At 48.0% G+C, this 23,499-nt stretch overlaps 3 protein-coding genes across 3 annotated transcripts in view; all 3 read right to left on the bottom strand.

Moving 5' to 3' along the window:
* LOC144142527 (lipase member J-like) overlaps positions 1 to 23,499 on the bottom strand; it is a 58,393-nt gene that overhangs the window by 12,400 nt on the left and 22,494 nt on the right. Inside the window, exons 2-4 of the mRNA XM_077674110.1 lie at positions 22,409 to 22,610; positions 2,617 to 2,731; positions 1,363 to 1,513 (exon numbers count right to left, since the gene is read on the bottom strand). Coding sequence (XP_077530236.1) covers positions 1,363 to 1,513; positions 2,617 to 2,731; positions 22,409 to 22,610 — 468 coding nt within the window. The remainder of the gene's footprint in view (positions 1 to 1,362; positions 1,514 to 2,616; positions 2,732 to 22,408; positions 22,611 to 23,499) is intronic.
* Positions 4,527 to 6,657, bottom strand: LOC144142528 (alpha-1,3-mannosyl-glycoprotein 2-beta-N-acetylglucosaminyltransferase-like). Its single transcript, XM_077674111.1, has one exon. The coding sequence runs from the start codon at positions 6,294 to 6,296 to the stop codon at positions 5,007 to 5,009; it is 1,290 nt and encodes a 429-aa protein (XP_077530237.1). The 5' UTR covers positions 6,297 to 6,657; the 3' UTR covers positions 4,527 to 5,006.
* On the bottom strand, positions 13,518 to 14,984 carry LOC144142530 (alpha-1,3-mannosyl-glycoprotein 2-beta-N-acetylglucosaminyltransferase-like). Its single transcript, XM_077674112.1, has one exon. The coding sequence runs from the start codon at positions 14,982 to 14,984 to the stop codon at positions 13,698 to 13,700; it is 1,287 nt and encodes a 428-aa protein (XP_077530238.1). The 3' UTR covers positions 13,518 to 13,697.

The raw sequence follows: 23,499 nt of genomic DNA, 5'->3' as shown, positions 1-23,499 counted from the left end.
ACATAAGAGAGAGAAAAAAACTTTATTGTAAAATACGGCTAAGGGGGCAGGGGGCCGAAGGCATTAGCTTGACGGCAACAGTAGTGGCTCGGTTCACCAAGGAGAGTTGGATCCCTGGATCCAAACTACCCCGCCCACGGCTCGTCACACCCTATGGAAGGGAAGGGATCATTAGGACATGCCCACATGGAGTGGCAGTAAAGTCATGCCGGAAGAACGTGAGTGGTTACCCATGTTAAGAAGTTTTGAGAAGTTTAGGGAGTTTTAAGTCTCCCACTTCAGCCAACTGAAGGCTGGACCTTTTTTGCATTTTTTTGTTGTCTCGCCATGCAGGCAATAAAGCAAAAAAGCATCGGTAGCGTAATTGGTTGAACCACGTGTTTCATAGTGAATGGCCCGGGCTCGAGTCCCAGCAAAGACCCGTGATTTTTTTTACTGCAAAATGATTCTGTAGGCGCACTTCTACGCGATATTTTCGTAACTGATGGTGGTTTAGTATCTTTTAGGTCGTTTAAGATGTAGGGCATGGCATACCAACACGTCTAATGAACGTTTTGCATCGAACCGGAGGAGCACGCCTTGTGCCTATCTCGAAACGGAGTATCGCTGCTGGGACATGCACCAAGCGATCAATCAATCATTCAATCAATCAATTCAAGCATAAGCCCCCAAATGATGATTGAACCCATAAAATCTTTCCGTACTCAGAAGCCCGTATGCACAGTCTGAAACCTTGCAAATTGTTGTAGACATTCAAAGAACAGCAAATACCCGCAGAGGTGTTTTGGAGAACGCTTTATAGGCAGTAATGTTTACTGCTACCGCACGATATTCCGCCGTCATTGGCTGAGTGAAACCGCCTGTCAGTGCTTTTTACTCTATTTTTACAGGTACACTCAAATATTTGCCTTTCGTTTCTTGCTTTTTGCTTCCGCTGGTAAATAACCCATTTTAGACGAGATCAAGGGGAATTAGTTTATGGGAATGCAATTAGCCACTTCGGTCGAAGCAGGCACTTGTGGCCATCTTCATTTAGAACACAAGGTAGAAAATTTTCTTGTCTCTGAAAGCTAAAAGTGGTGGCCAGCCACTCCCTGTGCGCAGTTATCTCCTAGGAACTGATTAGGGCAGTACCACAACAGGTGGCCTTCTTGGAGTAAAGCGTTGTAGACGGAGCAGAGGGAGCGTTAATCGTTATATGTGGGGCGGAAGCAGTCGAGTCTGACTGACGTAAGATGCGTGTGTCGTTTTGGGTTTACCGTATACTGTAGGGTCTGCTTTTGCCTCGTGAGCTTGGCGGCAGTTTTGGATGGATATGGAGGCTTTCAAGACGATGGGAATTTGGAAGATGGTGGCTCGTACCTTTTCATTGTACTTGGGTCTCTCGGAAAGCATGGTGAAGAACAGCAGCGTGCCCTGCGACATACCAACGTAGAGGAGGTCCTTCCTGCCCGTTTTTTTTAGCACGAAGTCAATCTGAGCCGGTAGGTCGTACTTTGAAAACTCGTGGAACCTGCGCCGATGGGGGGAAGTTCATTGTCACGTTCATTTTTCCGCTATAGCAGCGCGAAGTGACGAACATTAAACGTTTTCTGAACTACCCTACTCCGCTACATTTCGGTGTGACACTTTACAAACACTTTTCTATCTTCGATGTAGCGTGATACAAAACAGTGGCACTGGTGAGTCCTTATATTTCCGTACGTTTGTCCCTCTCCATTCGCCTCGCCGCGACAACAACCCCACCTTAAGGTCAATGCTGGTACCTCGGCTGTCGATATAAACGATATAGACTGTCGATATAATGCTGGTACTTCTCTGTCGATATAAACGGACAATTTCCAGCTTTCTTGCCAATTTCCTGAAACGACATCTTCTAGCACAACGAACCGCGGTCAAATTTTAGACAACGTGACACTGACCACTGACCAAGTCGAAAACGAAACTTTAGGCTAAAGGCTTAATGTGAGCTGCCCGCAACTGCAAAAGTGGCAGCAAATTCCAATCGACTCCAGCAGTAAACGGACCGACCGCTAATTTTAGATTGAAATAAAGAAAGCTTTCATCATCATGCCGGAAACACAGCTGGTGACATATTAGGCAACTGAACACGAATGCTTTCGCATTAACAACAAGAAAATCAGTGCTTAGCTGTCCTCGTAGTTTCTCAAAATGTTGCTCTCGGTAGCTTGGGCATACTGCGTGCCAAAATCAACTAGCATCTTTGAAACTTCACTGCGTCTTTCCACCTCTTGCGTATTCGACCGTCTGTGCTCTTTTGAAGTTATCCCAGCAAATAAGATCGCCCAAGCATCTACAACAGGCTCTGTTTTCATCTCCCTTGGGAAATAAAAAAACGTGTGAGTGGCGCCTTGAAGTGGCACGGATGACACTGTCGCGACCCCCACAGCAGCACCACCGCCTAAGGAGAACCTTACTGGCATGATGAAATAGCATCGAAGTATCACGCCTATCACGTAAACACAGCTAGTTTCCCTACGCCGTCCCAGCCTATCACGCTGCAATGTCGTCCGCTGTCTGTCTTTAGCATTATTTAGAGGAACCCCCACAATTTTGCGACCATAAAGAGAACTTATTAAAAGACGTAACACTCACGAGAAATTCCAGAACCTCTTGGAGCGCTTGTTATATCGCTTGTGTCGTTTCCCGTAGGTGTTGCCGCGCACGTTTCCCATCCACACGTCGTACTTGTTGTCGGCGAGTACATAACCTGCAGCAACAAGTAGATGCAAACACGTCAGTTTCGTTGGATACGCACACAATTCAGTCTAGGAAACTTGACGGAACATGCGCAGAAGAAAATAGGCAGTGCCTATTCTGTGGAACAGTGGGCTTGAAGAAGAAGGAGAAGAAGAAGAAGAAGAAGAAGAAGAAGAAGAAGAAGAAGAAGAAGAAGAAGAAGAAGAAGAAGAAGACGTGGAGGAAGAGGAAGACGAGGAGAAGGAGGAGGAGGAAGAGGACAAGTAAGAGGAAGAGGGTGAGGCGGAGGAGCAGGAGGAGGAGGAGAAGGAGGAACAGGAAGAGGAAGAAGAGAAGATGATGATGATGGTGGTGGTGGTGGTGGTGATGGTGATTATGATGATGAGGATGATGTGCCGCATTTTTTGTGGACCAGACCACAGGGTAATGTTCAGGATTATTCTGTGCACCGTACCGCGGTATAGTTGATCATTATTCGTCTAAAGCGACCTAAAAGATCGCATGCCACACTAAATTACATAAATAGAGTAGAATTGACTTAAGAGAACAGCTTACAGCAAAAAATTCACTTGGGGAAAAAACTTCATAACCACTGGCACTCGAACCCAGGGCGTGAGAACAAAAATCCAACGCTCAAACCGCTGTGTCACGGAAGGTTTTCGTTCTTTATTTCATTGGAAACTACGCTCAAACATGACAGTGCGAGGACACTACATAGTTAAGCAAACAAAAGCCCATTAGCAGTAGCCCATTTAGCAGTAGCTCAAGCCAGAACATAACCCTGATAACCGTGTGGTCTGGGTCAAAAAAATAAGGCTGAACCTTATTCTGTGGTGTGGGCAACATTATAGGCAGAGCGAAGAAAATAGGCCAATTTTAGTCGTCCCCAGTATTGCCTGCGCAGCCACTTCTAAATAAGCATGTTAAGCGCTGTCGCCATTTTTGGTGCTATGGTCGTGCTACACGAGCATTTCGAAGGCCTTTGAAACGGATTTCATTCGACTCAAATGACACATATAAGCTGCTACACGACGTTTTTCAAAGGCATTTGGTTGAAATGCCGTTTGTATCAAAGGAGCCCGACAGCCAACATCTGCGAATCTCAAAGGCATTTGAAACGCGAACGCTTGTAATTTCGCACGCAGTTTCTGCATGCCCTGTTTAGGAAACTAATTATATGTGAGTAAATTTTTGGCTTTAAAGTGCACGATCTTTATCACTTTTCCCTTGTTTTCGTTTTCTAACACTCGATCTACAATTGCAAGTGGCGCCAACACCGGCGGTGCGAACAAAGAAAAATAAACGGCCTGTTTTGTGCGCGTTTCTAGGTTTTTAATAATTTTATCACTAATACTAGTTTTTCTGGCCCAGTTTAAAATTAAATGTTAAGTTACAAGAACGAAACCTGACAGCAGTGGCGACATCAAAGCATGGCGTGTCAACAGGAAACTTTCAATTGCCTATGAGAATTGTCGTGCACATCGATGGAACTCCTTCCAGTTCGAATGGCATTTGTAATTTCAGAGGCCATTCGGTTCAAATGTCCTTACAAACGTTCGTGTAGAACAGATAACGCCTTCGCGCGACCATAGAAGGAATGCGAGAGGGTGAGGGAGGGAGGGAGGGAGGGAGGGAGGGAGAAAGGAAGGGAGGGAGGGAGGGAAAGGTATTTAAAAAAATAGGGGAAATGGGTTGGGGAGAACATGGTATGGGCAGCCGGTGGCCATCATATTCCGTCAGGCCGCATGTTGCGGCTGCCATCTACGCCCAGCAATCAGGAAAAAACATTAACCACGTTCCCGTATTGTGGGACCTCATGTCCTTCCGAAATTTTGTCAAATTGCCCTTCCTTCAACCTCCTCTTAACAAATGGTTCAGACCACACTAAATATAGAAAATGCTGCCTACTTTAATCCGTAAGTGTTGCGAAGATTGCTATTCGTTAAAATGTGACAGAAAACTATAGACTTAAAAAGCTAAAATAAAAGAAATAATCAAACATCACTGATTTGACTGCTTGCATCAGGACTTTTTTTAAATGTCCCACTCACTGCTGTAGCTTGTCAGCTTAGCAAGACTCGCTTGAAAACGAAGCCATAAGGTTTTTGGCTCTCACGGAACCCCGTTATATGCATTCCAAAAATTGTGTCCATATGCATCTTTCTGCGAAGTTTTATTTTTTTTACATACGCATGAATTCTTACAACTACGCGGTCACAGTTTCGTGAACTGTCTTTCACCTAAGTCCGAGCACAGGCACACTTTCGTATCATAACACGGAAAGTTCAGTCACCGAATAACGTCTGGTTGAGAAGATTCGTGCCCGTCGTGTGAACACGGGGCAGGAACGCCCACGGCTCTGGAACCAGGAAGAGTCTTATTCCCTTATAGTAAGTGCTAACGACACCTTTATAGGCGGTACGTGGGACACCCTGCTTAAAATCCGTCATGATTCCGAGGAAATCTGCAATATTTTCAAAGACGGTCTCATTGCTGTAAGAGATCCTCGCAGGGCTCTGAGTCACACGTCCCTGTTTGAGGTCGTCCAGGCTGTACAGCCTGCTCTCAAGCACTGTCGCCAGGAATGCTCGGTCGTAACGCCTATTGTGTAAGTAGGTCAAGTCCATGCTACTGAACCGCACGAAGACGTCGTTGACGTGCACGTCCCTGAGGTGCGCTTTGAAGAATTTCCCCAAGCTGACGCCCCAGTCACCGAAAGTGCGAGTGCGCGACACTTCGGGTCGTATGCAGGCGCGGCCTCGTCGCTGCTCTGCCAGTCGCATCCAGTCGTCCCAGAAAGTCTTCGGCCAGCGATGGCGAATCTCTTGCCAAAGCTCCCGCGTCAGCAGCCATCCTAGCCCGGAGAAGAAATCGGAGCGGTGAAGCATGTCCGGTGACTGGGAGATCTGCCAAGGCTTGCCGTTGTCATTGTATGCGGTAATGCAGAACAAGCTGGGGTCCTCCCGCAGGAGGGGCAGAAGCGAGGCGAAGTATTCGTACAAGTCGGGCGCGATGTCCAAGTCGTCTTCGAGCACAATCACAGCGGTGTGCTTAAAGCGGTCGAACACTTGCCCCAGAGCCCACTTGTAGTGTCTCGCGATGCGGTAGTAACCTTCGATATTAAACTCCGCTTTCATTCCCCCGGTGAGTTCCGTCTGGTCGGGCTGCTGTATGAAGATGAACCCGTGCTCCTGCTGGTACTGGCGCAGAAGAGTGCTGGTCTCTTTGTGATGCCCATCCTGACTTATGATCACCGGGAAACGCTCTGGCGACGGCCGGTACTTTATAACCTGGTCCAGCGTGCGCGCCACGGTTACTCGGTTGTAGGCAAGCACCAGAGTGGCAATGACCTCTTTTCCACTCCTGGAGTCTTCTATTTGCTTCTTCCACCGCCTGAGTTGGTCGAGCACTTCTTCGATCGAGCTGCGCTGTGAGCGGACGTCTTGATCCAGGGTGTTCACCCGCGAAAGCACATGTTCCTGCAGACGGTTATGGCTAATCTGGAGGGATAACAGGCCAGTGACGAACGCCCAGACGAGAGCGGCGGCCAACATCAGTTCGCGGAGGCGATTCATAGTGGCTGTACACCGAGCTTCGTGTAGTGTACTCCGTGGTGTACACCGAGCTTCGTGTAGTGCACTCCGCGGTGGCTCTCTTCGTGACAGGGACCGGGCTACAAGGAGTCCTCTTGCAGATGTGCCGTCGCTCGGTGACTACGCTCGTTCTTCGAGGCGCGAAGAACCGACGCCACCGGCAGGCTGGTAGGTCGAAGTGATCGACGCTGTTTCGTTTGACAGCAATCCGCTCACCTGCTTTGAAAACTGTGAATGGCCTGTAGGTCCCGCAGCAGTCCGCGCTGCAGACGATTCAATGAGAGGGCGAGGCACAACTTGGAAAGAATGCAACACGTCCTCGTTCGCCGGTACGGGACTTCTTCTTCTTGTTGTTGTTGTTGTTGTTGATCCTGATAATTAATGGCGCATACCCAATCAGGGGATCGGCCAAACAACAGAGGATTGTAAAAATGAATGGTACTCTTATCAATTCACGACACGCCTAGGAAGGATAATTTAGATCAGTTGGTTTTGAGAAGAAAAAAAAAACTGGAAAATTAAAGCGAGGATGACCAATCTCAATCATAAAGAGAATCGTTTAGAATTTTCAATGTAGCGCAGGAGAGCAGAGCATACATCCCGGCGGCAAAATCCCGTTTCGGATGCCCCGAACGATAGTAGAGCCGGCCCTGTTAGTGATATCCCCAAACTGCAAAGCGGCACCTCCAGGGACTGACGTCTCAGTCGGGAAAAACGTCGGCATGTCAACAGGTAGTGTTCGACAGACTCGTCTTCGTTGCAATAGCTGCACAGAGCTGTTGGCGCCAGACGAGACCTGTGCAAGTACCTATTTAACTGGGGTACTCGACAACGTAAGGCTGTGATAACCACCTCTAAGTTGCGTGAAGGGCACCATTCAGGTTTCCATGAGAATTTAAGATGATTAAATTCACTTAATGACAGTAAAACCGATTCTTGCTGTTCTCGGAGTTTCAGCATCCTACGGTACCTAGCTGCTGTTATTAATGGTGTCGGCTCTACGACGTCTACTACAGGACCTGAAAGTGCTATCCTTGCTAGAGAGTCGGCTGTCTCGTTGAATGTGATCCCCGCATGACCAGGAACCCAAAGGAGGTTAATTTCAGTGAAGTGAGGTGGCAGGAGTGACCGAAACGTCCGCAGAAGAGGAGTGTCTTTAGGGGAAGAAAGGGCTAAGCATACAGAAAAAGAATCAGAAATTATGATTGGAGATGTAATTGATACATCCAGCTTTCGTAGCGCCAGGACAATTGCCAGGAATTCCGCGAAGAATATCGGGATAAAATCAACCAGACGAACCGAAAAGGACCATCTAACAGCGGTGCACGCGATGTTTTATCGTCTTCTGCTTCGTCGTGGTGTTTGTCTTCGTCTTCTATCTGCACCCTCTTGTTCGACTACGCATGCGTGGCGTTTAGAGGAGGATTGACCGAGGCATGGGATGGCTACAGTTGAGCGCTTTTCGGTCTAGCAACCGAGCGACATTTCGTTTCTATATAAGTGCAAGCCTGGCCCTTCTTGTGCGCAACCTTCGCAATTTACCTGTTCGTTCGGAACACTCGTTCTATTGTTTTAAAGAACGTCTAAAACAACTCAGCTGTTTGCTTTCACTGGTAATCTCGCGGGTTTGGGGGTGAATAGGCCTAGTTCAAGCAAAGCAATCCAGTGTTTTTTGAACGAACCCGTGCGTTCTCTACAGTGCAATGTTTCATTACCTCTAGTATAAGCATCACTTTCGTAAATAGCCCAGGTTTGGTATTCTTTAGGTCGATAGGGGTGGTGCGCGCCACATTGACACGTTTAATTAACACTCTCGATCGAGGAACGGCCGACCTCGCATGTATCTGAGAACAAAAAATCAAAGCAACGGACTAGCCCAAACGTTTCTGGCCAACCAACGTATGCGCACACGGCCTATGTGCGCGCGACCAGGGGCCAGTTTTTGATTAATTGTGCAATATTTTTTCTAGAAAAGGCCTGTATATTTCTGTTTATTTTCAGTTGAAAGCGAAATTCCACACACTTTACGAATTATATTCCCCCTCCTGGATTTCTGAGAAGCTCATACTACTTGTGCACATAATAGCATGCAGCTTTTCCTGAGTTCTTGTAACTGCCCATTTCAGAGCCCACATAGATCCCGTTTGGAAGCCAATACTGACAACTATCCTTTACTTTTCAGGTATAAAATAACGGTGTCCCTGAATAGCACACACAAATTTGAAGATGGAGCTGGTTCAGCAAAAGCATTTCATGCCTAAACTTCCCTCCCTGTTATCTATACATAGTTTAACCTACACTTGGCAGAGCCCATGAAACACTTCATTTAATCGAGAACTTCATAGAAGAACTAAGTGATGATGGAAACGCGGTGAAATCTCTTTGCTCCTTATAATTAAACCCGTTACGGTCCGACACCCCAGTAATATTTATAAGATCTCAAACCTGAGTGCGCGGAGTGTCCCGGCATTGCATTAAGCACACTAAACCATTGGCTGAATATCTGAACAGATTAAATGTTATTTCAATGACTAACCTAGAATACATTGTGGAAGCCTGTTGCTGTCCTTCTGGCTAAAATAGTAAATTACAATGCGTTTTAAACTATCGTACTCTTCGAGCATGTTGCGTGCGCATGTCGGAGACACTAGAATCCCATGTAAAAAGGCGACGACGAACATGTGTGTGTACCGCATATGCGGAAGGCTTGGGTTGCCCGTTATGGTTACTTCGGCTCCTTCCATTAACGGCCGTATTCGGAGTCTCTCCGCAACTCAATGTGTCTCCTCGACTCGGATGAGTGGAGGATGCAGCAATTCTTTTGTATGCGAAAATCGAGTTCAAGGATCTCCTCCACTGCAGGTTCAAGTGGAGGAGGATCTCAGATTACCAGGGCAAGACTTCCGCGAGCTGACGTAACCCTTCGTCGTCTCTGGCTGGTAGTGGAATTCGCGAACGAAGGCAGGTCTTCATTACTTAATAAGGCTACGCTATGAACATCGTCCGCACAACATTCAACACATTGATCCGTGCAGCATAAACAAAAATGACATACTGCATTAGATAAATTTTTGTTACACGAAATAAGAAAATTGCCAGCCAAAATTTTGTTTGGCGCAAGTTCTGTGACCAAAGAGGACCAAGGCGAAGACTCCAAGCTGTGACTGAATGAGAGATAATGTGCTTGAAGTCTAAGCAACCCCTGCAATCCGCTCCTCATAAACCCGTTTCCCCACAACTGTCTTTTGCCCGACCTTCGCAAATGAATGCTTTACTATACTTTTTACTTCTTTCTGATCGGAATGGCAGCCGGCGGGACGTGCGAGGTCTGTTGCACGCCGGAGATCTCACGGTGCGTTTTATGGGGGTGCGCACGTTTTTCACCAGGAAGAAGCATGGAGTTTCATACTAATACATACTAGAAGGAAATATGGCGCTGCGATCGCTGGCCGCCGTTGCGACGTTCCTCGCCTACTTGGCTTGGCTAGCCATGTGGCTTCAACTTTGTCTCGAAGCCAAAATCAACAAAAAAGGGGCCAACAAAGTGTACCGGGGTAACAACAGTTTTTTGTTCATCTTGCATGAACCTTCTGAATAATCCCTCCCGAATAAATCTTTTTGCAGCTTTAATTTTGTAGTAACAAAACAAGCTTGAATAATCTTTTGCAGTAATATTTCTGCTTTTTTTGCAGCTAGAGGCAACTTTCTAGCCTCTTCATAAGCCATGCCAAGGACAAGTGGAACGTGCCTGCCCAGTACACGACGGAACGCTCGCTGAAGTACGGCTCCCCTAGACAGTGGCGCCAGATTTCCCTCTAGTGTAGATTAGTATGAAACTGTGAAGAAGGCAGCTCTAATGCTGGGCACACCTCTCCAACCTGTACCCTTACTTTACACTTTTTTCTGCTTCCTTTCTTTTTCACCGCTTCCGCCCTTTCCCACGAGTAGGATAGCAAACTAATCCATAACCTGTTTTACACGCCTGCCTTTACTCTACCTTATAATGCTATCATTCTTTGCCAACTACCCCCACAGCCAGAACCGTGTAACGCCCAGCATTGGCATAAAAATGAATATTTGCCGGATGTAACACATTTAATCGTTATTATAGCGTAAATGAATATAAGTTGTAGGGCAGAATTTTGGAAAACTGAAAAATAAATGATAAAGCAGATATGTTACAAAACGATCTGACAAAATCAAAAACCTCCATCTTGTACACCTCCATCAAAAACCGAACACAGAACGAAAAAAGTTTGCAAAAGAACGTTGGAAATACGAATAAAAATAGCGTAAACGGACCAACCCTGCACTGTGCCTTGCATGTTCAGAAAAAAATATATATAATTAGCGAAGTAAAGGCACTTCATCACTACAATGGTGTAAATTTACATTATTGATGAAAAGAACCGAAGAAAACTTAGAAGGAATAAAATAATCCAATGTCTTGTGCTACTTGTAGCCATATTTGGCTTTTAAGAACTCACACTTCTAACAAGCGTCGTGAGAATGCTACTCATAGGTCCACAATTATATACCCGCCGCGGTGGCTCAATGGCTAAGGCGTTGAGCTGTTTACCGCAAGGACGCGGGTGCCACTCCCGGCCACGGTGGCCGCTTTTCTGATGAAGGCGGAAAAGCAAAACGCCCGTGTGTACGATATTTCCGCACACGTTAAAGATCGCCAGGTGGTCAAAATTATTCCGGAGCCCTCCCCTACGGCGCGCTCCATCGCCTGTGTTGCGTCCACGCGTTAAACCCTACAATCAATCAGAACTTGATGATATAGGGAAAGCGAAATCATTCGCATCGAATTTCCGAACAAACCTGCCGGTATCTGTTCGCCGGCGTGGCGATTACATGACACTAGCATGTTTATCGCCTGATTTTGTCTGTAGCGCCACTGGGTAAGGCAGCGGTGCGACTGAAAAGGTCAGCCCGGCCATCTCAGAAAACTCCCACCTCCCCTCGCGGGAACCCTTGTGTAGATGCGACGCATAGGCGGAGCGGCGAAGGGACCACGTTGAGGGGACTGCGTAAGCCGGCCCCAGTCGATGACGACGTTGGCGTACTTGTAAAGCGGCGTGGACTCTAGGTGTTTGAACCAAGCGTGGATGTTGCTTCGCCGGAGAACGGCACACCGGTTATATGCGCAGCGCGCCCGAAGGAGAGGAAACCGCGGAAGAGAGAGTACTGCACATGCGCCGGCCCCAGCGCGTCTGCCACGGCTATGACGCAACACAATCCAACACAATCCACTTTAATCCAATCCAATCCAAGCCAAGCCAAGCCATGTCAATCCAATCCAATCCAAGCCAATCCAATCGAATCCAATCCAATGCCCCTCGCGAGAGAGTGTTCCCTATCGGAGAGGAGAGGGGGTGAGCGGCGGAGAGCGCAGCTGGCGCGGCGAAGAGAATGGGGGAGGGGCGGACAACGCCGACGACGATGACGCCGGAGGGACAAGGCAAGTGAATGAGATGCTCTGCATCTGAAAATGACAAACTTTGAACGGCGCCTCCATCTGGGGACGCGATCCACGGAATGGCGACTAACTTCGTTGCAGCCCGCATCCAGTCTGAAGTAACTGCGTTCATTCCGAACGAGCCACCTTTTTTTATCTGCCGCCACATTTTCCTACCCCTTCCCATGAACTGAAATCGCGCTCTTCCCTTCTAATATCCCAGGTGGCGCTGCCATTCCGAGGTGGCCATTTCTTCCAGGATGGCCTCTCGTATGAAGCAAAGTTGTTTTATTCGATTTCTAAATAAGCATGTTAAGCGCTGTCACCATTTTTGGTGCTATCCTCGTGCTACACGAGCGTTTCGAATGCCTTTGAATTGAATGTCATTTGAATCAAACGAAACCTTTGAGCTATTACATGGCGTTTTCCGAAGCCATTTGGTTGAAATTCCATTTGTGTCAAAGGAGCACGACAACCGACCTTTGAGAATCTCGTAGACATTTGAAACGCGGACGCTTGTACTCGCACGCAGTTTCTGCGTGCCCTGTTTACAAAAATAATTATTTGCGAGTGAAACTTGATGTTTAATGCAACAATCTTCATCATTTTTCACTTGTTTTAGTTTTCTATAACTCGATCTACGATGGCAAATCGGGCCAACACCGGCGATGCCAACAAATAAAAATAAACTGCCGGTTTTGTGCGTGTTTCTAGGTTTTTATTAATTTTATCACTGATAATTGTGTTTTTATGGCCAAGTTTATCTCTAAAATTAAATTTTAACTCAAGTTACGAGAAGGAAACTGGACAGCAGTGGCGACATCAAAACATGGCGGGTAAAGAAGGAAACTTTCAACTTCCCATGAGAATGGACCTTTTTCCAGTAGCGAAGCCCTCCTGCGGCGGCCGACCGAACTGCACTTGGGGTAATATGAAAAAGAACGCCCCCTTTTTTCCGCCTGCCCTGCGCAGTTGAGGAAGCCGTCCCAGGCGTCAAGCATGGTTTTGGTGGCAGAGAAATTTTTCAGAGGCTGCGGTAGCGCCTACCTGTCGGCCGCTTTCAGGGCTCAGAAAACGGAGCAGCCCTGAGCTGGCTCGGTGTTCGCAACTGGCTAATCCAATATGGCGCTGTTTTGTTTAAATTTCGGCCCTAAGAATGGTGGATCGATCAGTGGGAGCGACAGTAGCGCATGCGCAGAGCGCTACTGGAAAAAAGTCCATTGTCGAGTAGACCGGCGAAACTCGTTCCAGTTTGAACGGAATTTGAAATTTCAAAGTCCATTAGACTCAAATGTTCGTGTAGTGCAGATAAAGCCCTAGCGCGACCAAAGAAGCGATGAAAGAGAGAGAGAGAGAAACGCATTTTATAACGACAGGGGAAATGGGTAGGGGAGAAAACAGTATGGGCAGCCGGTGGACATCATACATAAACGTTTATGCATTGTGGGACCCCGTATGCTCCCTAAGTTTTATATCAAATTCTTGCCCATCCTTCTGCCTCCTGTTAACGAACGCACTAAATACAGAGATGCTGTCTACTTCATTCCGCAAGTGTTGCGAAGATTTTTATTCGTGAAAATGGGACGGAAAGCTATAGACTTAAAAAGTTGAAATAAAAAAATAGTGAAACATCACTGATTTGACTGCTTGCATTGGGACTACTAAAAATGTCCCACTCACTGCTGTAGCGTGTCATCTTAGCAAGACGCGCTTGAAAACGATACCCCAAGTCATTGGGCTCTCAGGGAACCCCGTTTTACGCATTCCAAAAAAATCGTGTCCTTATGCATCGTTGCGGAAATTTCTTTTTTGGTACATATGTATAAATTCTTACAACTACACGCTCGCGGTTTTGTGAACTGTCTCTCACCAAAGTTCGAGCACAGGCACTCTTCGGTATCATAACACGCAGTGTTCAATCACCGAATAGCACGTCGTTCAAAAGATTTGTCTCCCGTGGTGTCAACACGGGGCAGGAACTCCCACGGCTCTGGCACCAGGAAGAGTCGTATTCCCTTATGGTAGGTGCTCACGACTCCTTTGTAAGCGGTACGTGGTACACCCTCCTTAAAATCCTTCATGATTCCGAGGAAATCTGCAATATTTTCGAAGATTGTCTCATTGTTGTAAGTGACCCTCGCTGGACTCTGAGTCACCCGTCCCCCTTTAAGATCGTCCAGGCTGTACAGCCTGCTCTCAAGCACTGTCGCCAGGAATGCTTGGTCGTATCGCCTCTGGCGTAAGTAGCTCAAGTCCATGCTACTGAACTGCACGAAGACGTCGTTGAGGTGCACGTCCTTGAGGTACGCGTCGAAGAATTGCCCCCAGCTTACGCCCGACTCGCCGAAAGTCCGAGTGCGCGACACTTCGGGTCGTATGCAGGCGCGGCCTCGTCGTTGCTCTGCCAGTCGCATCCAGTCGTCCCAGAAACTCTTGGGCCAGCGATGGCCGATCTCTTGCCAAAGCTCCCGCGTCAGCAGCCATCCTAGCCCGGAGAAGAAATCGGTGCGGTGAAGCATGTCCGGTGACCGGGAGATCTGCCAAGGCTTGCCGTTGTCATTGTATGCGGAAATGCAGAACAAGCTGGGGTCCTCCCGCAGGAGGGGCAGAAGCGAGGCGAAGTATTCGTACAAGTCGGGCGCGATGTCCAAGTCGTCTTCGAGCACAATCACAGCGGTGTGCTTGAAGCGGTCGAACACTTGTCCCAGAGCCCACTTGTAGTGTCTCGCGATGCGGTAGTAACCTTCGATATTAAAAATCGCTTTCATTCCCCCGGTGAGTACCTTCTGGTCGGGCTGCTGTATGAAGCGGAACCCGTGCTCCTGCTGGTACTGGCGCAGGAGAGTGCTGGTCTCTTCGTGATAGCCATCCTGACTTATGATCACCGGGAAACGCTCTGGCGACGGCCGATACTTTATAACCTGGTCCAGCGTGCGCTTCACGGATACTCGGTCGCAGGCAAGAACCAGGGTGGCAATGACCTCTTTTCCCCTCTTTGAGTCTTCGATCTGCTTCTTCCACCACCTGAGTCGGTCGATCACTTCTTCGTTCGAGCTCAGCAGCGAGTGGACGTCTTGATCTAGGGCGTTGACCTGGGAACGCACGTGCTCCTGCCGGTGGTTCTGGCTAACCTGGAGGAATATGAGGACAGTGACGAACGCCCAGACGAGAGCGCCGGCCAAGATCAGTGCACGGAGACGGTTCATAGTGGCTGTACACCGAGCTTCGTGTAGTATACTCCGCGGTGTAATCCGAGCTTCGAGTAGTGTAATCTGTGGTGTACACCGAGCTTCGTGTAGTGCACTCCGCTGTGGCTCTCTTCGTGACAGGGGCCGTGCTACTAGGAGACCTCTTGCAGATGTGCCGTCGCTCGGTGACTACGCTCGGTCTGCGAGGCGCAAAGGAACGACGCCACCGGCCCGGCTGGTCGGTGGAAGTGATCGACGCTGTTTCGTTTGACAGCAAGCCGCTCACCTTCTTCGCAAACTGTGAATGGTCTGTAGGTCCTGCAGCAGTCCGAGCTGCAGACACTCCAATGACAGGGCGAGGCACAAGTTAGAAAGAATGCAACGCGTCTGCATTGGCCGTTACCGATCTTCTTCTTCACTTCTACTAGCGGTGCACGCGATGTTTCATCGTCTTCTGCTTCATCTTCGTCAAGGTTGGTTGGTTGGTTGGTTGGTTGGTTGGTGCCAAAAGAATGACTCGTACCTACTCTGGGGGATTGGCCAGGAATTGGCGCTAAATGGGAGAAAAAAATGACTCGGGAATAAAAGAAATAAAGTGGATGCACTGAAGTACTCGGTTAGGGAAAAAGTGCATATAAGCGGGAATAAAAAGGTAATAATTAGACTACCAGAAAATGAGGTTCGGCAGCAGAGAGTACACACCAACTACAATACTAACACTTATGAATAAGGAAAGGATAGACAGAAGGACAGCCGTGAGAATTACGTAAAGAAATAAAGGAAGTTACGGCAGTGAAGGAGAGGCAGTGAGCGGGAGAGAGAGAAAGCACTTTATTGAGGTTTGCACGGTTAGAAGGCTGTTGTGGCTTCCGGTTTATGCCGGGCAGCGACGTCGGCGGCTCTGGTGACCAGGGAGATTTGGGTCTCCTCGTCTGAGCTCGCGAGTTCCTCCTCCCACTGCTCATTGGAGGAAATGCGGGGAAAGGGTCTTTGATGCATCCCCATATGATGTGGGGAATGGTCGCGAGGGCTCCGCATGTTTTGCAGTTTGGTGAGGGGTAAAGGTAAGGGTAAATGAGGTTGAGCTTGTCCGGGTTCGGAAAGGTGTTCGTTTGGAGGAGTCTCTACGTGTGCTCTTGTGCGGGTGTGAGCAGCACGTTGAAGGCAGTGAGTACATAGCGGCTAGCACGGTAGACGGCGAGATTCACAAATGAATGCGTGTACAGTGGGGCAAAGATCCCCGTGGCAGAAACCCGGGACTTTCGCTCCGAATGACAATATTAGAGGAACAGAGATTGGGTGGGCCAATAGATTAAACGTGTTTTCCAGATATCCTTTTCGTATGGAGATGAATCTTCGGCAAAAGAGGAAAAAATGTTGTTGTGGTGTCGCGTCGGCGACGGCCCCGAAGGGGCGAAGCAGGAGACGTACGCTCGAGTCGAATATTCAAGCCAAAACAATACTTTATTCAGTGACGTCATATATATACCCTGCGGTTAGCCCCCTGGTGGTAGAATCACTTGCCTTCAAAACCGACACCGAAACACAAACCCCCAGATACTACATACTTCCCCCCCTTGAAACAAGCTCCCCCTTGGGAGGAAAGGCTAGACGAAACACGTTTTTTATAGTTCATTTGCACGCTCTGCCCACCACTGCATTTTCACGGCACGCACACAGCGCTTCCTGGCGTATTCCCTGTCACCTCCGTCCCCCCTTTTTCTTTTTCTTGTCCTTATCGGCGGACTCGTAATTATATTCGACATCCTAGATCTTGGGCTTGCCCTCTTCGTCGGCCTTCTCGATGCCCCCCTTGGACCTCTCAGCTTCTTTCTTGTATTCTGCTGCCAGCCCACCTTGGGTATCTAGTTGAGACTTTAATAATTGAATCTCTCGGAAAAGATGAGACTTTTTTTGTCTTTTTTCTTTTAGCTCGAATGCGTGAGCCTGTAGCTCACGGAGGATTTCTCCAACGAGTTTTTCAAGTTTTTCAACTTCTGTTTTTGTGTTTTCTACAAGGCGCCAGCAGTGTTCAATATCTCTTTCTAGTATCTTGCCACGCTCTACAAGGAAGATGAATGTGCTCAAAAAGGCAAAGGAAGATTTATTAGGGCGGAGAGAGAGGGAGTGAGAGAAAATGATCATTGAGAGCATTTATGGTGTTCTTGTAGGAATTGGTTTCTCTTCACAGGAATTATGCCGGAAAGGGAGCAACCAAAACAAAAATCAAGAAACTTGCACTCACGCGCAAAACTTGAATGCCGAAGTATCATGGTTTCAGTTTCAGTATCATTGTTTATTTGTATAGTTGCGGTGCTAGTAATCGTCGTCATATGCATAGAAGAGGTCGTCGTCTTCTTTCCGGCGATTGGTAGATGCGAAGCATGACCAGCTTTGATGCGAAGTCATCCTCAGCATTCACGACTTCCGCCAGCTCAACTCACGAAGCTTGCACTAAGTCGCGCAAGGCTTAACCGTATCGACGCTCCAGGACGTCTCTATACGTTAGTACTGAAGGACAGATCACCACGCATTTGTACAAGTTTGAAATTGTTTATTGACATGTTCCGTCGTTTCTAAGCAGTGTGCTAGTAGTTAGACATCGTCATATGCATAGACATCGTCGTGGTCCTCATGCTAATCATTACATGCGCAGTAGCGCTTGACGACAGCGCTGGAGTGGATTTTTTTTTCTTTTTTGCTAAAGCCATTGCGTGCGCCTGGAATGCTCCTTTCTCGACGCGAGTCACGGTCTCATGAGCGATAAGCATTTTCTTGGTATTTTTTCCTGCAACGGCGAACTTGCCACGTGTAAAACAGCTCCGCTGTTAAAGGGGCCCTGAAAGGCATTTTGAGCACACTAAATGAACTAGCGCAATCGCTAGATTGGGTCGCCAACGTCACCTGTGCCAAGTATTACTCTTTTACGCGCAGCGGAAAGCTCACACTTTTGTTGCAAAGTTTGTCGCTTTTTTCTCACCCTTTCCTTCGTGTTTTTGGACGCCGCCATCTTCACATGTCTACATCATCGATTCCCAGATGTTCGTCATGAGCTAGACATCCTGCTATTGGGCGGCTTTTTCACGCACTTCCGGCAAAGAGATGAGTCGTCTGCTCAGCGTCGGCTCGCCGGCTGATCTGCCAGCGGAGTGCCGGAGTGCTTTGACATTTTACGACAAACGAAACAAGTGTAAACGAACGCTTAACCGTTTGTATTGAATGCAACACGGCCATAACACGACGTGGATTTTATCTTACGTGAGTACGTACCATAAAGAAAGTCCCGTGGCACTTCTTTGGTGCAATCGCAGAGAACGCCCTGAGCCGAATGCCCGGGTTTGACGCGTACATTTTATTCAACTTCAAAACAATCCAGAGATGCGTTTCGAACGAACGCAACGTCACAACATGCGTTGCAAGTCTGAACCGCGATTGACAGACGATGAGTTGCCTCCTCCTGCCCGTCGTAAATACGGCACTCACCTCACACCCGGTTTGCGGGGACGAGCAGCAAGTCACAACTCTGGCGCGCAAGCGAGAAGGCTTTTAGCCAGGCACACTGCACATACCCCATGCGAGGTTAAGTGGTACGTCGTTCGAGAAAGATAATCCAGACCATGGGAAGCACTATCCACCCGCAGAAGTACAATGTCGCATTTCATCGCGAAACAAACGCGTCCACAACACACAGGAGGCGATGCACACACACACACACACAGCTTCGGTCGCTGCATTGGCTTAGCTGCAAGCTTCGTTCGGACAATCAGCGATGCTACGACGATACAGAGCTGCGTGAGGACGACGTGCTAACCACTTCACGTATTTAAAAACACAGGGGCAAAGAACTAGGTTCATCGGAAGCAAAAAATCTTTCCTCCATTATAGTGCCTGAAATATACTGGCTAGTGTGCCGAGGGCGGGCTCCAGGCGGGCGCCGGGAGCGATGTACGCGGCCGTCTGCCGCTTGGGACGCTGCCGTGCGGGAGTGTGCGCGTTCATCCGGCCCGAGCAGATCGCGCGGTTACCTCCGAGCTGCGTAGCAGACGGCAGCGGCAGAACTTTCCATTCCCGCTTGCGACGAAAGCGAGCGAAAGCGACGGGAATTCTGTCGCGCAACCAAAATTTGTCCCGACCATTCGACAAAAACGATCGTCGCGCGACAAAGCGACGGAATTCCTGCCGCTCTCACTCGCTTTCGTCGCAAGTGCGAACGGGCCTTTATGCGCAATCTCCGCCCCACATAAAACAAGCTCTTGCTTGTCGCCTGAGCATACGGTTGATATCTGACTACGTTACACTGTGCTTGCCAGTGTATTTAAACGATGTCACTAGGTTTGAAACGTACGCGCTCGGCGTGCAGCTTTGTAAACGCAAGCGGTTTCACATACGCACGCTATTTTGCTGCTAATAGAGTTTTAGTACAGCGTTTGTGGCCTTTGCATACGCTAAACGCTAAATTTTTGCGTCCCGCTACGTGACACCGCGATGGGAGTTTTAGTAGAGCGTCTCATCAGTTTTGCGTAGCGACACACTAATGCATACGGCGCCATCTGTCAAATGTTTTCCGAAATGTCTCGCCGGCTGATCTGCTAGCGGAGTGCCGGAGTGTTTGGACATTTTACGACTATCCAAACAAGTGCAAACAAACGCTTTCCCGTCAGTGTTGAATGCAACACATGGGTGCAGCTTGTCAGAACACGGGTTCTCGCTGATCGAGTGCAGCGTTGGTTTGCTCTTCGCCTTCACGTTCATCGCCGCTGATAAAGCGATCCGATCCGGCGCGTTTTGTGCACGGGTTCTGTGTCGGTTGCAAATGTCTTTTTTCACATGCCGCCGGTAGTAGGAATTACAACCACCGCAAAATAACACCCGGCACCAGCGGGGCCACATCTGAGACCGCGCTTTTTGGATAAACAGTGCGCGGTGCACCAAAGGGAACGAGCGCACGATTCTCCCCACGCGGCTGCGAGTTCGCCGCCTATACCAACTGCAGCTACGTACACCGCGAAAGGGCAAGGCCAGGCCGCACACATGCGGCCAGGTCATTCGTTCGCTTTTCCATCCTGTGTCCATGGTGTCTACAGAGATGAAAAAGCCGAAAGAGCTGGCCCGTAGCAGACGGCAGTCTGTGGGAGCGCAATAGCGGAAGTACGTCACCGCTGAGGAGCGGAGCATCATGGGAGGGGAGGCCAACAGCGAAGAAACAGTTGAAAGGAGGAGGAAATACGGTGCGACGATAATTCGCGGTTTTTGATTTACGATTTCTCAGCTAATACTCATCGCTTTAACAAAATTCTTGCAGGAGGAGATTGCTAATACATTGCTTTATTTGGTTACATGTACATCCATGCATCGGCGGAAGGCATTTCAGGACCCCTTTAAGAAACGTGGTGTTCTCTAGCGCGTGCCGTTCCAAGAACTCTCCTCCACGCGCCAATCTGAAGGATTATGATGATGATGATGATTTTGTCGTTGTCGTCTTTCTGGCTCTTCTGCATAGGGAGTGCTTGTGTCCCCTCTAACGTTTTCACAAACTAGTAGAGAAGACCTCTTCTGTGTGCGTTATTTCGTGGCGTGCATTTGTTTGTTCAGTCCAGGCATGCTTAAGGGCTCTCATTTTGCCCCCCCCCCCACCCCCCCACGGAGTGAAACTCGTTTTGCACAGGTATATGCAGAGGTATATGGAGAGGTATATGCACAGGTATATGCAGAGGTCACATTTTACAAAGCCGCCTTACTTTTAATCCGTCCCAAGTGCTCTGTAGTGCATCAAGCGAGTTTGCGGAGAACGCTAAGTTAAACTGAAAATCTGTCACTTTTTATGTAGAAACTCCGAAAGAGCTCGAATTTTATTATTTTCTTTCTGCTCTTCCTGATAAATTCGCCTAGTACATGAAATGAAAGAAAATATAACTTTCTGACAGCGCGAGATTGTAAGCATGAAAGCAATCGAGCAAGCAAACAAGCGAACATTTCTCGTATAATGGCCGCAGCTTTTGCTTCATACCATTGACCAATCCAGCACGCTGGTATGAGCTATGCATAGTCATGTCAAGCGCGTGGAGTAGTTTCGTTTTCTTGGTACCGTACCAAATGACTCTTAGGTTGGTCTAGCAACCCAGCAAAATTTTGTTTTCAGATGAGTGCAAGCCCGGCCCTTTTTGTCCGCAACCTGCGCAATCTACCATCTCGTTCGGAACACTCCTTATATTGTTTTGAACAGCGCCTAAAACAACTCAGCTGTTCGGTCTCACTGGTAAACTCGCGGGTTTGGGGCCAAATGGGCCGGGTTCGAGCCAAGCAATCCAGTGTTTTTTGTACGAACCAGAGCTTCTTTACTGTCCAATGTTGTATTACCTCTATTCTAAAAACAAAAAATAAGATAAACATAGAAAATACATTTTTATCAAGAGTGATCTCACAAAATCAAAAATATTCATCTTATAAATCTCCCTCAAAAATCGAAGACTAAACGAAAAAACATGGTTAAGTAGCGCTTGAAACGGGATGAAAGCGGAGAAGACACACACGACGGCGCTAACCAAGCGCTACTTAACGATGTATTAATGCCAGCTAGCCCAACTGTGGATTTTACTAAACAAAAAAGTCCTCAAAAAAACGTGGGAAATACGAAGAAAAAGTAGTGTAAACAGGCCAACTCTGCAGTGCGCCTTGCATCTTCGGAAAAAAAAACATAATTATCGAAGTAAATGCATCTAAATTTACATCATTGGCGAAAAGAAGCAGAAGAAAACATAAAAAATTAAATAATCCAACGTTTTTCGCTACTCAGCCATATTTGGCTCTAAAGAACTCACACTCTAGAGAAGCGGCGTAAGAATGCTACGCATTAGTAGACAATTCTATGAATTTCTGCACCTGCTCACGGGATGTCTAAGACTCCTGTGTACCAGGTGTGGAGACGGCCCATCCGTGATCCATGTGCTACTTCAATGCAAAGAACTGCACACAACACGACACAAGCACTTCGCCAACCACTACAGGCGACTGCACCCATTGTTCTTAGCCGATGATCCCATGATTCCTCTACAACGCACCTTTAAGTTAAGTTTTTAACCGCATTTCCTATCACGCGTAGTTTTTTTAACCTTATTTCATGCCACGCACCATCACAACCTGGCCGTTTACACCAGCCATCATCGTTGTCTTCTAGTGATTTCGCTTTTGTTGTTGTTGAACGATTTTAGGTTTACGTTTACATCCTTCATACCTAACCACTGTTTTGGCGCTCTTTGCCCTAGTTGGCCTTGCGCCATAAACATCCAACCATCAGCATCATCTCAATTTCTGCAGATATTTTCCTTCATTCCTTTTTTGTGCACTTGTCTGCTAAGTTGTCGTTAACGACTGCTAGGAACAGCACCATCTAGTTCGCTCCTAAAGAGGTTGCTCACAAAGGGAATATGGGAATTTCGCCTCACCGATCGACTGCTTGGGGAAGTCAAGCACGTAGTTGGTGGAGTCGCCCAGCAGGCCACTCATGAGAAGTATAGGCTGCCGATGGCACGGGTCCTTGCATGGCCCCCTGCCGTGCGGTATCCGGTGCATCTCGATGATGTAACCATCATCGGTCACCACGCTGTGCCGCTCAAAAGGGTAGCCCTTGCTCTTGATCAGTTCATCCTGGGAGGTATAGAGTTTGGACACTGCTTAGAGGGGCAGTTAGGACAGAATACAAGTTTGGTCCATTAAAAACTTCTCAGTCCCCATAACAATGGCACCTATTTCATCACAAACTTTCGACAAATAGTCTAGGTATAAAAGAAAACAGACGGAGAAACGGCGACTCCTCCCCAGCCACTTCCCGCCGATTTCTTTGTGACGTCACAGAATCTTGCTTGCGCGATTGGCTGTCGCCGACATAAGCCACTGCTAAGGAGCATTACTGGTTGTAGCGGGGCCACTAGTTAGGTTTGATCACAGCACTTGAATATTAACGTGCTGTCAACGCATTGAGAACTTTGCTTTTTAGCACTGACCCATATTACGTCCTTGTAGCACGAAGTTTGAAAGTTGTTTAATATTGCTTGCGTTTAACACGAAAGTGTTTTATCCCGGGATACACCAAGATTTCACTGACGTCATATCCGTAAGGGAAATGACGCCAATACACCTTTGCTGAAGCGACCCGCCAGCTGGACGTCGCTCGCCAAGCACACCCACAAGACAGCTGCCGACCCGCAAATCATGCTCAGCTGCAGATTTCGCTGCACATTTCACTTTCGGGTTTTACCGATTCCTATGGCAGAGGAATCAACCACAGTTTCTAATTCACAGCGCAAACAACAATGACCAGCGGAAGAGCGAGACACACAGGTGTTGTGTCTCGCTCGATTATGGCACACCAACTCGCTCAAGCGTCAACGTTTATTAGTATAAAGAGATCCCACGACTGTCACACCACTCTCATCCTTCGATCCCAATGATGAGAATTCTTTCAGCTCCCAGTATGTCATTGTAGGTTTACGGTGTTTTGCAGAGCAACGTGTGTACACCATTTTTGTACAGAATT

The sequence above is a fragment of the Haemaphysalis longicornis genome, unplaced genomic scaffold (assembly GCF_048455015.1).
Source record: "Haemaphysalis longicornis isolate Haplotype H1 unplaced genomic scaffold, Haemaphysalis longicornis Haplotype H1 scaffold_6, whole genome shotgun sequence".
In the NCBI taxonomy this organism is placed as follows: Eukaryota; Metazoa; Arthropoda; class Arachnida; order Ixodida; family Ixodidae; genus Haemaphysalis; species Haemaphysalis longicornis.
The sequence above is the reverse complement of the archived record's forward strand: the minus strand, read 5'-3'. Positions and strand labels throughout refer to the sequence as shown.